Raw genomic sequence first — 14,323 nt, forward strand, 5'->3', positions numbered from 1 at the left:
AACACAGTGTCATCTGAACATGCAAATGAAATTACGGCAGTTGGAATTTAGCCAAAAAAAGCAGTACTAACACCCTGACTGTTATTATGAAAAGTAATTTAGAAATATCTGATGTTCAGAAATTATCAGAACTTCAGGTTTGTATTTCAGCTACCAAACCAGTTTTTAAGTTACGTGAGCCCCCATGACACTGCTGAACAGATTTATGTCATTTAAAGTTGTCTCTATTTTCAGATCATCTGTCCATGTCATGTTGGATAGTACAGGTAGAGGAGATCACTGAAACACAATAAGATAGCTTTTACATCTTTTTTTTATTATCCACTGGATAATGGAAAAAAACCCTCATGTAGACAGTCATTTTTTTTTTCTGTGAATACTGGGACTTTATACTTTCCTGTGTACAGTTATTACATAACCCATCAGTAACATTTAATTTTCATTCTGTGAAAGATGCATTAAAATTGATTTAAACACCCTGTGGGATTCTCTTTGTGACTTTGAAGTCATATTGACAGATTAAGTCATCATAGAACTAAAAGTCAGAAACTACTGGAAAAATATTTCTTAGTTGAAAATTTTTAATATGGTCCTATTCATTAGCTTTGTGTTTACTTTACTGCTAGGCATCTTCCAGTTAGGAAACAGTACCAAGATGAATTGATGGTACACGATAAAATTTTTTTAAGAAGTACATATTTGCGAGGTTATCCCCTACCTGCCTACCGTCTTTTTCTCTGACTTTGAATGCTGAAAGTATGGATTCTGTTATACAGGCCAGAAGATGAACAAGGTGAAATCTGTGCCTTGACAAAGAATTTGGGAAGTCCTTTCTCATTCCATTATCACTTTATAAAGACATTGGAATTAGGGAATGCCTAGCAGATAACCACTAAGTAATATGTAATGCTTCTTTACTTTCTGAAAATACTGCGTTGTATATCATTTTAAAATTCTGTAGTTGTGCGTTATTATAATGCACCCTGCCCTGAATAATGCATGCCTCCAACTTTAATTACTTGTTTAATTATCTTTAGTTTGTTTCAAAGCCTCAAGCAACTGCTGTTGCTTAGATGATTAGAAAATTGCTTCCAGTTGCAGAAATCTCTTTCCTGTTGTTTCTTCTGGCAGTGATTGCAGACCGGCCTCCCCCTGTCATTCGACAGGGTCCTGTGAATCAGACTGTAGCTGTAGATGGTACTTTAGTACTGAACTGTATAGCTACAGGCACTTTAATGCCCACTATTCTCTGGAAAAAGGATGGGATCCTCATTTCTACCCAGGACTCTCGCATCAAGCAGCTGGAGACAGGAGCATTACAGATCCGATATGCCAAGGTAGCTTGAACTGGCAAATGGGTTTGTTTCACTTCGTTTTTTCACCTCCAGGCACTTTTGATGTAGTAAATTTAGAATTAATGGAATGTTAAATAACTGTATTAAAATATTTGATACTTCATGCTTTCGGATAGTTCATTCTTTATGCTTAACACCTCGGCTTATTCTGCCTAGGGCACGTTATTTCAGATTTCATAAGGAAAAATGGTTTTAAGAGGTATTAATTAAGGGAATTATTTGGTACTTAAAACATGAAGGGGAAAGCAAAACTTGTACTTCAGTAAGACAAATCCTTAAATTATTTGGGCTTTAGCACTAATAGATTAAAATGATCTAATAATTTCAAATGTTTATAAAGAAAAACTTTGTTTAGCATACTGCAGTAGTAGAGCCATGTACACAGCTTTTTCAAAACAGTTTTTAAAGTTTAAACATATTCACTCGACAGTGTAAACATCCCTTAAATGGTTAACCACCTGTCAGATACCTGGCTTCCTTAGGGAATTGTAGCAAGCACCTGGTCAGTATTGCTGGTCGTGCCTCACATGCTGTAAAATGTTTTAAAATGTTGTGAAGTTTTAGCATACTGACTATTCTCTGCTATCTTTCCTGTGGTTTGAAATGTAGTAATTTTTTAAAATTGGGCTGAATGTATCACTTTACTATGTTCCCTGGAGTTGCCCTGTTACCAATTACAAGTTTCACTGCCTTAGTTTGAACCTCAGATTTTTGAGCACTTCCGTTCAGGTCATCTGCTGAGGCTGGGATCTTAGGAGGATAGCATTTCTTTTTGGGGAAAAAAGCTCTTTTGAAATGTGATTAAGTCACATATGGACAAATAATCCAACATTCAGAACTAGATGAGAATAGCATATGGAGATTCCTTTTCGGGTCTGCTGTAGAGTGAAATTTATACTAACACGGGGAACCCCGTATGTACAAGGCTCTATGCAATATTTAAGCTTTGTTTTAAGGATGACATGCTCTCCAGTGCTGCAGTCCAGACAATCCCTAGGCATTATTTAGGCATAAGGCTGACAGTTGCATGGGGTCTTGTCATCTGAGTTCCTTCTCAATTTACTTGTTAGGACCTCTGCAAAGCAAGGGATAAATACTATAAGAATTGGACTTCGGTTTGTTCATTACAGAATAAGTAACATCAAATCAGAATCTGCACCTTTTCCAGTTCTTTAACAAATACTCAGAAATAAGTATCCATTTTCATTTTGCAGCACACGAAATCATAACTTCTAATGGAAGAAGTTTCTGGTTCGAAGTTTTTGCAGCCTAATACGTTTATCCATATTCATGGGGGAACGCAGAGAGCTGTAATTACTTTTCTAGCCCACTGAGTGCCTGATTGTTTCAAATATTTATTCTTCTCTTTTCCCACTCAGCTGGGCGACACTGGTCGGTACACCTGCATTGCTTCAACCCCAAGTGGCGAAGCTACATGGAGTGCATACATAGAGGTCCAAGGTAAATCAATTAGGGTTTCTCTGCGTGGAGAAAATACGTAGAGGAAAATCAGAAATTGAAATGCAGAAGATACCTGACTGTCATAAATTGCCAGTGCGGATGTGAACAGCATTTAGCTTACAGCTGCTTCCTGTCTCTACTCAGCATTTCTCTCTCCTTTGTTAGAATTTGGAGTCCCAGTGCAGCCACCAAGACCCACTGACCCAAACTTGATTCCTAGTGCTCCATCAAAACCCGAGGTTACAGATGTCAGCAGAAATACAGTAACATTGTCATGGCAACCTAATTTGAATTCAGGTGCAACACCAACCTCTTACATAATTGAGGCCTTCAGGTATATGAGTCTAATGTGATCTTGCTGTACTTGTGCTTATATGTAATATGCTGTTAAAGAAGCACGTGCTAACCTGCTGTTGTGTGTGTTTTGTCCTTAGCCATGCATCTGGTAGCAGCTGGCAAACTGTAGCTGAAAATGTGAAAACAGAGAGTTTTGCAGTTAAAGGGCTAAAACCTAATGCAATTTATCTATTCCTTGTGAGGGCAGCTAATGCATATGGATTAAGTGACCCGAGCCAAATATCTGATCCAGTGAAAACTCAAGGTAAGCTTTTGATACTGAACATTTTAGGTGTCACAATTGACAGAGCAATACCAAGTGCAGGAATTCTGGTGGCTTTCGACTGTCTGCCTATCCTGGCTATAACGTATACTAGATAGTAAAATAGAATGTTTAAACTTGTATTTCTATAACACAGACTCTGAAGGCTGCTTAGACAGCATATTTCATTGCCTAAGGGAACCCTAGTATCTCTTATCCAAAGATAGTTACATCTTGCAGAATAGCTCTTGTTAGCAACAAAAGTAATCTCTGATTTTTTTTAAGTTACCGTGCAAATCCTCAAATTCCATGGAAATGTTATTATTATGTCCAGTGAATTGAATGAGGCTTAAGACGGAGACAGAGCAAGAAACAGTACATGATTTAAGTTGGTTTCTGCTGCGTTAGGAAAGAGAGACGTTTAAAATTTGAAGGAATTGGGCATCATGAGCCAGTAAATAAGAGGTTTTGGCAATATATTAAAAATATTTTGGTAGTACAACTATTGAAAGTAAAATATTAGGGAAGAGAGGCAATGCTTACAGATAGCCAAGCGGAAGAAAAGGCTGGGTAGTAGTGGATGAAGAAGTCATCTGCTGACTCCAGCTATGACTGAAGTCCAGCTATGGACTGAATTCAGCTATGTAAAATTTAAAATAACTTTGTGTTCACTGTAGAAAATAAATGACGCTTATGATGGTGTACAGGGAATAATGCATTGCAACTTTGAAGCCTGCATTTTTTCCAGTAGAAATACTTAAATTCTTAAGAAGAGAAAAACCGGGCATATTCCTTTTCAAAGTAAAAGTGATAGGGAGAATCTTTCTTTTTTTTTTTTTGCTTTTCCTACTTACTGGAGAAATTGACCCATTGACTTATTAATAGTGCCTGTGTTGTATGTTTGTTTGTCTATTTGCATAAGTAAGTGCATGTTTGTTTTTGTAAGGAAGTTTCTTAAAGGAAACAAAGCATTTTCTTTTGGCAACTTTTCATTTTTTCTGAAGTTGGTCTGAAAGCAAGTATTTCTAATCTCCCCTGGGGAGTGAACAATTTCACATTGCTCTACTTTGTTATGCATTTCTCCTGATGGGTGACAATTTCAGTGGATATATATATAGACAGCAGAGTCACAGCCACATGGAAAATAGGGATTGCGTGAGTTCCATAGTCCATTACCAAGGAGAGATTTAGTAACTTTTAGTGATTTCTGTATTCCTAGGAATAGAGCAACATGTGTTACTGTGTGGATAGGCTGCAGTGTTCTACACGAGTTCTTTTTCATGCAGTGTAGTTTCCTTCCTGGAGATGAGATGAGGTATTGGGTCTGAGTGTTCCAAATGAACTGATCACTGACCTGACTCTGATAAAGAGCGAATGAGGCAGTGTCCTGTTCACTCAACAGAACTGAATGGTTTTTAATGGCATGGAAAAGCTTCACTGTCCTCTGGGCATTTAGTAGAGCTGAAGACCTGAGAACCACACAAAGCCTGAGTGAAAATAACAACCAATAGATAAAATTTTCATCAATAGTAGGAAATGTAATCAAGTGTCAAGTTTTTTAAAGCGGTTCCTCTCTTCTTCCAATACCGTTTCAATTTTGTGTAAGCTGCAGATTAAGTCAGTTCAAAATTTTTCTAGTTCAGTTATGTCTAGAGGGTGGTATAGTCTTGTCCAAAATGCATGTCCAGACTAGGAACCTAAACTACCTTCATCTTTAAACTTTACCAGCATTAACAACAACATGCTTAGGTGTTCTCACTGGCAGTCTCTGTCTTGGAAAGTTGGAGCCAAAACAAGAAAACACACATATTGTTGTATAGCACAGATGTGCAAATGGCTGAGCCTATTAATAGTTTGATTCATATTGTTGATGACTCATCTTTTAGGACTAGCAAAAATAGAACTAATTATTCCACTGACTCTCCTGTTATATTCTAAGCAGGGTGATATTTAGGCAACTGTTCAAACAGAAGCTTCTATCTTTAATGCTTTCAAACTTGGAGGGAAGGGAAATACTCTGATAAATGTACTGCTTGGCAGAACATATACATGTGAATACAGCAGTGACTCAGTAGAGGGCTTTTTGGTTTTATTGTTTTATTGTTATCAGTGTTCACTGCTAAAAATCCAGATTTGTCACTCACTGACTGCACGCTTACCTGTTTGCTTCTTTAACTTTGAAGAAATCCCATCTTCTTGTAAATATGTTGAGGAAACTGCATGATAAAAGTTCAAAGTGACATAGGCTTTGTATTCCCAAATGGGAAATATATTTCTGGAAAGAAACTTGTCATCATGTCTTGTCCTAATGCAGTTTTACAATGGTTTTATTATTATTTAGATAAGACCAAAAGGTGCTAAACTGAGAATATGACAACCATGCTAAAAGCCTGCTTTACAGCTGTTGCACTTGTATTTAATGTGTCTTTGGTATCAGCATCAACTGCACTATCCAAACCTCAGCTTTCAAAGTAGTCTACACACCTACTTATTACAGTAGCTGTAGTTGTATGTAAATATATACAAAATTTCTATGTATTCTCTCTTTGGCACTTGTAAGCAGACAGGTATGGAAATTTCCAAGGTCTTCAGAGAACAGAACCCTTGAAGATTTTTCTGATCTTGCTTTGTCACTAGAGGAGGTCAGGCAGGGAATTAGTAGGCTGGAGCAAAGTTTATGTAATGTATTTATCTGTATCTTGAATTAGATTAATTTAAACATAAATAAATAAAAGTACTTTTCATGAATTTCCCAGTCTGTGAATTTTAGCCATAGTTAGCATGGGATTTATTAAAAATGAAATGATCAGAGATATGAAATCAATACAAAAACTATATTGTTCTGCTGTCCACAGTACACGTATATTTTAGACACCCTATTAGTGATTGCCCTATAGATTTTATACATGTTTGACAGTCATTCTGTTTCCATTAAATATGCTTTTCAAGGGCTCTGCATGCAGAGAATATGTGTTTCCATTGTACAATGCATTGCACATTTTGAGAGGAATTTGTCTCTTCATGCGTATGAACAATTCTTTTAGCTGTAAGATAGACCAAATGTCAGTAGAGCCAGACAGCGTTCAGCTGTGCTCTGCCTCCTGTTTATAGACGCCACTTGCCATCAGAGAAGCTACAGCTACATGACTCTTTTTTTTTTCTTCAGTTGTTACATTTATTTTCTAATTAAAACCAGTAAGTTTGCCCAAGCATTTATCTGAAGACACAGCTTCAGCTTTTGCTGTTCTTTATAGGTTTCCTGATCTCTTGGAATTTGCAATGGGTAATAGAACGTTTTCTCCTCCCAGCAGGAAAGAATAAAGAGATGCTGCTGTAGTCATTTACCAAAGACATCCCTGAGCGTGGTTTTTCTTTTTATGCAACATTTCCCTCCTGTTTCTCCCTGTTAAAGAAAGTGCAGTGCATTGATTCAGTACTAGCTAAGCATTGGTGATTTGCTCAGGAAAATACTTCATGTAGTTTTTTCTTACGTATTTGGGAAGTACTTAGGGGAAACTTTTTTGGTGATAGCATCATATACTTTATGATATATTAATTTGTATTTACATATACTTAATTTAACAATCATATATACTGAATGGAATCTTAAATTATTACAGATGTTCCACCAACAAGTCAAGGTGTGGATCACAAGCAGGTCCAGAGGGAACTAGGTGATGTGGTACTACATCTGCACAACCCTACTATCCTTTCTTCCTCCTCAATTGAAGTTCATTGGACTGTAAGTATAAATCTGTATCATGGAGGTGGTTATATATACTGCTGAATTGTACTGTTTGACTGAAGTGGAGTCACGCTTTAAGAAGCTGTGTAGTTTGTGTGCTTGCAAATGTTTTTCTCTGGAACGAGTGCTTCTTGGGCTTTGCTTCCCTACTCCATTAAATTTTGTCCCATTTTCACCATTTTATATCTCCATAGAAAGTGCTGTTTACAATATGGTGAGAGCTTCCAGAGGAGGACTCTGAAACTAAAGCGCTGATCAAAGCCTTCTTAAGTCATATCATTTGAAGCTTTTGCGCTGTTTTTGGTAGGAAGCGTATCAGTCCCCTAATGAGATAACATGAGCGCTTCTCTGTATGACAGTTGCCAGTGGAGAGAAATACTGCATAATTCTGTTTGAAAGTGTTGCCTCCATCCTGCATACATGCTGAGAAGCACACCCAAACCCATACAGCCTCATCTGAACCTATCCTTTCCCACAGTGCTATGAGTACGTTCAATGCAGGAGAAGAGACGAAAAGGGCAAACAGTTTTCAGACGTGTTGACGTTGCTCTGGTAGGAGGAAGCAGGAAGTTGGCCGTGTGGAGAATATAGCAGAGGAAATGAGAGAATGAGGAAATGTAGGAGTCCTGAAGCAAGGGGAATGGGAACATAGGTGGAAAAGATTCGAGTAGGCTTACAAGGCTGAGGCCTCAGTGGGAGAAAGGATTAGAAATGGCTTACCGTGGGACACATTTGGCAATCAAGAGGTAAAAATGAAGAGAAGGAACAACAAGGAAAACTGAAAGTACCGAGCAATGAGATAAGAAATTGTAATTCAAATAAGAGCAGTTTTAAAATAGAATGCAGAATGAAGAAAAAATGGAGGATAATTATACCAGGTGCAGGAATAAATCCAAAGGGAATGAGCTTTGGGGTCTTTTTAGGACTTGCATCTGAATATGTCAATATATTGGCAGGGACAGTGTAGGATAACAACAGGGTGTAGCCCCTGCCATGCCATGGCAGAACATTTTGTACAGGAACAAAAGGCATTTTGACTTTGTAGAAGAGCCCTAGTCCAGTGGAGTCCTAGTCCACAACCAGGGCTCCCTCGGTGCTGCAAGAGTACAAATAATATCTGCTGTGTTGCACAGCAATTACACTGTCACCCGCAGTATGGCCACCTGCAGCAGGCAATCTCCTGTTTTAACTAATAATGTTAAAACATCTTTGAGGTTCCTATCATGATTTTGTTTGACCTTTACATACAGAACAACCTTTTCCAGACAGGCAGTTTTTGTCAGTCTCTTGGGTGGCCTGTGACTTCTCTGCAATTTCAAAAACAAGCATTACCTCAGTTTCAGCTAACACACACATTCTTTATGTGATTATTAAAAATTAAACATGTTGCTTTTTGGAGTAAAGTTACAAGGAAACAGATTTATTGTATCACAGTATGAGATTTTGAAAATGGGGAAAATCTGATGCACTTCTAAAAATTTTTTTGTAGTTGCTATTGGACTTCCTTATTCATCAGAAATTGAAGCCGATAGTTAAAAGATAATGAATGCTTCACAAGAGATCATTTCTGTAGGATTTCTGTTTTAGCTATAGCCAAACACATTTAGTCCCACCCTGGATTACATTAAGATCTCTTTCTCCATACATGTGAAATAAAATGACCTCAGTCCAAAAAGCACTCAGGACCATTGAGCATCATTTTGATCTGCTTTTCCAAGTCTCATCTGTGTTACCATACTGAGTTTTATGAGCCTCTTCAGAGCCCTCTCAAGCAACCCTTCCCCTCCTGCAGAGGAGCCTCCCACCGAGTGAGTGGATGTGGAGGAAGTGCTTGGGCAGGTCTGCCCTCTGACAGAGCCCAGCCTAATCACAGCGATGGAGATAGTGCCAGCTGGCTGCACTTTCAATTCACTTTCTCCAGAAGGAAGCAGTCAGGAAGTGGTGCTCATTTCATGGATTTTGGGAGGCATCCACACCTCGGGAGGTTTGGCAGGCTCTCTCTTTGATCTCCGTATTCATCACCCTGAGTCGTGGAGCTGTGTATCCCCTGCCCTTGCCTTGCCCTGTGTGCCCCCTGCCCTGCCAGGCAGAAGTCTAGCCTGTGCTGAGCTCCATCACTCTGCAGATGCAAACGCTGTTCATTTCACGGAGCTGGAGCATATTATACCACTCTGTTATCCCCCTTTAATGCCTTCATAAATCCACAGAAACCAGTGCACTTCTACCAGCATCACACAGATTAATGCAGTTGTGAATCAGGCCTGTAATTTGCTGTAATGCAAGGAGCTTTCATCTGCTTTGGGAGTGTTGTTTACTTTGAGTAAAATAAATGGATAGTCCAAGGACTGCACATAATGTCACAGACATCATTCCTGATTCATATTTGTTAAAGGATGTGTTGTGTTTTCTGCTGTCTTGCCAGGTGGACCAGCAATCCCAGTATATTCAAGGATATAAGATTCTGTACAGGCCTACACCAGCATCCTATGGAGAGTCAGAGTGGTTAATCTTTGAAGTGAGGACTCCAACCAAAAACAGCGTTGTCATTCCCGAGCTGAAGAAAGGTGTAAACTACGAAATCAAGGCCCGCCCTTTTTTTAATGAGTTTCAGGGAGCAGATAGCGAAGTGAAATTCGCAAAGACCCTGGAAGAAGGCAAGTAGGAGCCAGACTGTCTTCATCTTTCCTTTTTGAAGTAGTAATCTGGCCTGCTTTCCTCTGATATGTTCATTATTTGATTTTGTTTGAAGTGTGTGCTGTTTGAGAACAGCAATCTGCAGCAGAGGAGGCTGTGTTGGACTGATCATTATGTGGATTGTTTGGTGACACAGAAGTAAATATTCAGAACCACATGCAAGAGACAGAGAGAGAGGGATGTGCAAAAATCCCCTGCAACACACAATGGGAAATGCGCTTTTTATCTTCACTGCAGTATGTACTCCTCCCTGCTGAGTTCATGGTCTGGTCACAAGTGACTTCTGTCAGATTCAAGCACTTGCTAATCACCATCTTGAGTAGATAGCAGACACCACAGAAATCATCAAAGTGCTATAGCTGAGGGAATGGAAAGCACATTTTTAGAAGGCTTTTATATCTGGATCAATCAGTAAGACAAAATGAAAAGATGAATGAGGACAACAGATAGAGTGGACTAAATTATGTATTTCCATCTCATACATGTACTAAAAAGAGAAGGTTCATGAAGTTCTTCCTTTTGTTGCTGCTCAGGCATAATGAATATGCAAGATGGCCAGTGCCTCTGAGTAGGGATTTCAGTGCCTCTGTTGGGATGTGCAGCCTTTCCCCTTCTCTCTTCCCTCCCCAGTATAAATGCTGCGTAGCTCTGGTTTATTGCTGCAGGTGGTTCAAGAGGTGTGCCTAACTGCATTCATCCGAAGCATCAGCTAGCATCCAGTTTTTAGAAAGACTATTTAAAATGAAAAACATACATTAGTATTATTATTATAAATGTGTTAATATTAACGCATTCTGTCCTGATTTGAATAAGTTTTGTATTGCTCATGTATGCACTACAGGAACTGAGATTTAGCATTCTATTGGGGTTAATTTATAGACTTTATTTTTCAAAACTGTTGATCCTGAGTGAGAGGATTTGAGTCCAGTGAGAAATTCGGTTGTCGGGACTGTGACATTCAGGTAATGCGTATCTGAGTTTGGAGAGTCTGGTGACAAGTGTGACCTTTATCCTGTGCTGCACAGTGATACTGCAGCAGAACTCAGGAGCCTGGTTGCAGGTTCACATCACTTTCCTTCTGTATTATTTTATCTTGTGGGCAAGAGCTGACCGCAATGAAGGGTGGGCATAAAAGAATGCTTTTGTATAGTCCAGAAACCATCTTCCTCTTAGGAAGACTCACTTCTGCATGTGACAAACTTAACTGTTGAATCCTTCTTTCCAAACAAACAGCTCCTAGTGCTCCACCTCAGAGTGTTTCAGTAACTAAGAACGATGGGAACGGGACGGCAATTGTGGTCACCTGGCAGCCACCCCCCGAGGACAACCAGAACGGGAGGGTTCAAGAGTATAAGGTACTGCCGGCATGCCTTGAGCCCCTGGCAGAGGGGCTGTGGGCCGCGGAGTGACAGGTTAGGTTGTTCGTGGATGCTTGCCTCCATCTACTGGTTAGTCAGAGCAAACGAGAGAAAAAACCACTTTGACTCAAATGCTGTATTTAGTAGTTCTGTCTAGATGGTAGGAGCCAATTAAAACAGCCTCCATAAATCAAAGCAAAGGGTCAACACTCGTAATTAAAACAACTACCTTCTTGCCTTCATTATAACTTGAGAAATGCGCACACAAGTAGAGAGGGAACCATACCTGTTTGAGAACCGTTTTGTGACTCAAAGACATTGGCTGAGGTAGTAAATATGAAGAGGCTTAATGAGTTGAAAAGCTCAGGGATAATAATTAACAGTGTTAAGATCTGAGTAAATTACGTGTAACTGGGTAGTTAAAACAATGGAAAACTTAAGTAGAGAATGTGCTTGCATGATACTAAATATATTTAGTGTATAGAAATTTTTCTTTTACTTCACACGGAGTTCTCATCATGCTATTTCATTTTTAACAGATTGTAAGTACATTATAAAATATTTATTATTTGATGTTTGTTTAGCAACGTGCACTGTATTTTTTTTCAATTCAAATTGTTTTGCAATAATTTACATAGCAAAGTAAATGAAGCTTATTTTTCCTAAGCAAGCTACAGATGTTTTAAATGTCTAGTTGTGGCTATCAAGTAAGCTTTATACCCACAGAGAGGCAGGATCTTTGGTTTTAGTCTCCTGTAAAGGCACATTATTGAGAAAATTTTTTAAATGAGTATGTCTTGCCTATTTTTCAGGCTAAAACACTGTGCTATAGACATATATTCCTAGCCATCAAAACTCATTCTGTTTTTGTTTCTTTTCCTCAGTAGAAATGGGAAAGGTAAGAGATAGCTAGGCTTCATGATCAATTTAGAGTATTAAAACGCCTTTCAGAACCTGGTCAACTTGTAAAAAAATAAGTTTATGGCTTAGTTTCAGATATATAATGTAACTGGGGAAAAAAATAAATGCAAAGTTATTTTATTTAAAGACAGACCTTGAGCTGAAGAGATGGAATTATTTCCATCAAGAAACTGCATCAGAGGAATGTTAAGGTTGTAAGGACAAAACCATAAAAGTCAGGAAATTCACAGTTCTGAGTGCATATAATACCTAACATACCTCCTAGCATTGAGAGGTAATAGGCTATCAGTAGGAGCAAGAATCTTGTAGTGCTTGTGTGGCAGTAGATGGCACACCGGCATGATTCAAGTCTGCATTTTTTGTGTTGATGCCATTATTTTCTTTTGTGCTTTTAACCATGGACAGAAAACAGACACAATTAATGTATATGTAGTTGCTATTTAAGTTGCTATATGTCATTATTTTTTCTGTCTAAAAACTAAATAAATGCAGAACCAGTGATTTCAGATTAAGAACTAATAACAAGAAAAAAACACATAGAAGTCTTGTAAAATTTTCTCTTTATTTCTTTCCTCCTTTGTTTTTCTATTTCGTATGTTTTCTCCCAGAAAAAAAGTTCCGCATACGTGGGGGAGTTCTTTGTTTTCTCAGCGACTCAGATCTGAGGCACGAGTGTACCTACTTTAATTAAAGGATAAAATAAATAGGAAGGAGGATACCATCTTAATTGAAGAAGTGTCAGGAACACACATAAAAAGCCAAAAATTCAAATCACAGCAGGAGTCATTCCTTCCTTCCCTAGCATGAAGTTAGAAACTCTCATTATACTAATTCTCTCTTCACTTATATGTCTATATAATGTGAATTTCTCCTTCCTTCATAACGTTCTAAAAGTTTGTTTTCACTTGCATATTTAGGTATACAGTCAGAGTATGACAAGTACTGAACAACCTGATGTTTAACCTAACATTCTTGTTTTGTGAATTTCTCCATGTATTTGAGCACCTGAGAACAAAACATTTTTATGAATTAGTAGTGCATATTTACAAGTACATAATAAATTGTTTTTAATGTTTACACATACACCATTGTACAAGTTAGGAGTAACAATTTCTGTGAAAATGACATAAGTAAAAATGTAGATTTAAATTTGTTCCTCACTTTATGGAATTCTTATTTACATAAGAGCATTTTACTGGACCATCCTTTACAATTTAAGAGCAATATTACTAATAATGACACCACTATTGCTGACTGAAACAGTCTCTACTTAGTATCAGAATATAAAAAGGAGACTTCTCTTTCTGTGCTCTGACCTGCTCTACAGCAGCAGTTATGCATATGCTGCATTGGGATTCTGTTTCAAAGGAGCTTAAAATATATTTCAGATCCTCACAGCCCACTAGCCCTGTTTCAATCCTTGGCATCCAGAGAAGGAAAAAGGGTCTTACCATGTCCTGAAAGTGAAATAAAATTTCCAATGTCCAGGTGGAAAGGGTTCTACAGAAAGGGCCCTAGCAGTTGTTCTATATGTGAAACTCTAGCTCACTCACCTGGCAATCTCCACAGCAGCAGAATTGCACAAGGGATTAAGAGCAGCTCTCTGGATACTAAATCTTTTAGGAGCCCCATATGTCAAAAGCAAGATCTTCCCTCCTGTGTACAGTCAGCACAGGTTCAGAAATGCTGCTGTTCTTAGGAAAGTTTGCTTCTTTACAGATAAAGTACTGAATCTAACTAATTTAACTTTCTGGTTAAATATTAATTGTAGAGCAATACATTTGTGGAAAGGGAATAAAAAGGAAATCAATACAGCTTCATCAATTTTTTAGCAGATCTAGATTAGCTGCTACTTCACCTTTAATAGCAGTTGAGAGTTCAACCATATTCTTAAAAGCATTTGCTACATCAGTGGTGCAGGCCTAAAGAGATAAATATGTCTTATCATATTATTTTTCCCAATGGTTTAATATCACTGATGTAATTTAACAAGTGGTGAATTGAAGTCATTAGACCTGTGTCTTGATCTCAACCAAAAAATGATATCTGATAATGCTGTTGTCTGTCAATAGAAGATGGCATATTACTCAATCCTTGCCTCTTGCTGCCATTTTTTTAAAAAAAAGGTAACAGTTGGATTCCAGTGTGACATTGGTTCTCTTGTGACATCATGTGATGAAAGACTTGCCCC

General features: G+C 38.2%; 1 protein-coding gene across 1 annotated transcript in view; it reads left to right on the forward strand.

Moving 5' to 3' along the window:
- Positions 1-14,323, forward strand: part of ROBO1 (roundabout guidance receptor 1) — a 381,747-nt gene that overhangs the window by 322,702 nt on the left and 44,722 nt on the right. The window contains exons 9-15 of the mRNA XM_074816706.1: positions 1,132-1,337; positions 2,735-2,816; positions 2,982-3,150; positions 3,251-3,417; positions 7,035-7,156; positions 9,582-9,813; positions 11,087-11,208. Coding sequence (XP_074672807.1) covers positions 1,132-1,337; positions 2,735-2,816; positions 2,982-3,150; positions 3,251-3,417; positions 7,035-7,156; positions 9,582-9,813; positions 11,087-11,208 — 1,100 coding nt within the window. The remainder of the gene's footprint in view (positions 1-1,131; positions 1,338-2,734; positions 2,817-2,981; positions 3,151-3,250; positions 3,418-7,034; positions 7,157-9,581; positions 9,814-11,086; positions 11,209-14,323) is intronic.

The sequence above is a fragment of the Strix aluco genome, chromosome 2, assembly GCF_031877795.1.
Source record: "Strix aluco isolate bStrAlu1 chromosome 2, bStrAlu1.hap1, whole genome shotgun sequence".
NCBI lineage: Eukaryota > Metazoa > Chordata > Aves > Strigiformes > Strigidae > Strix > Strix aluco.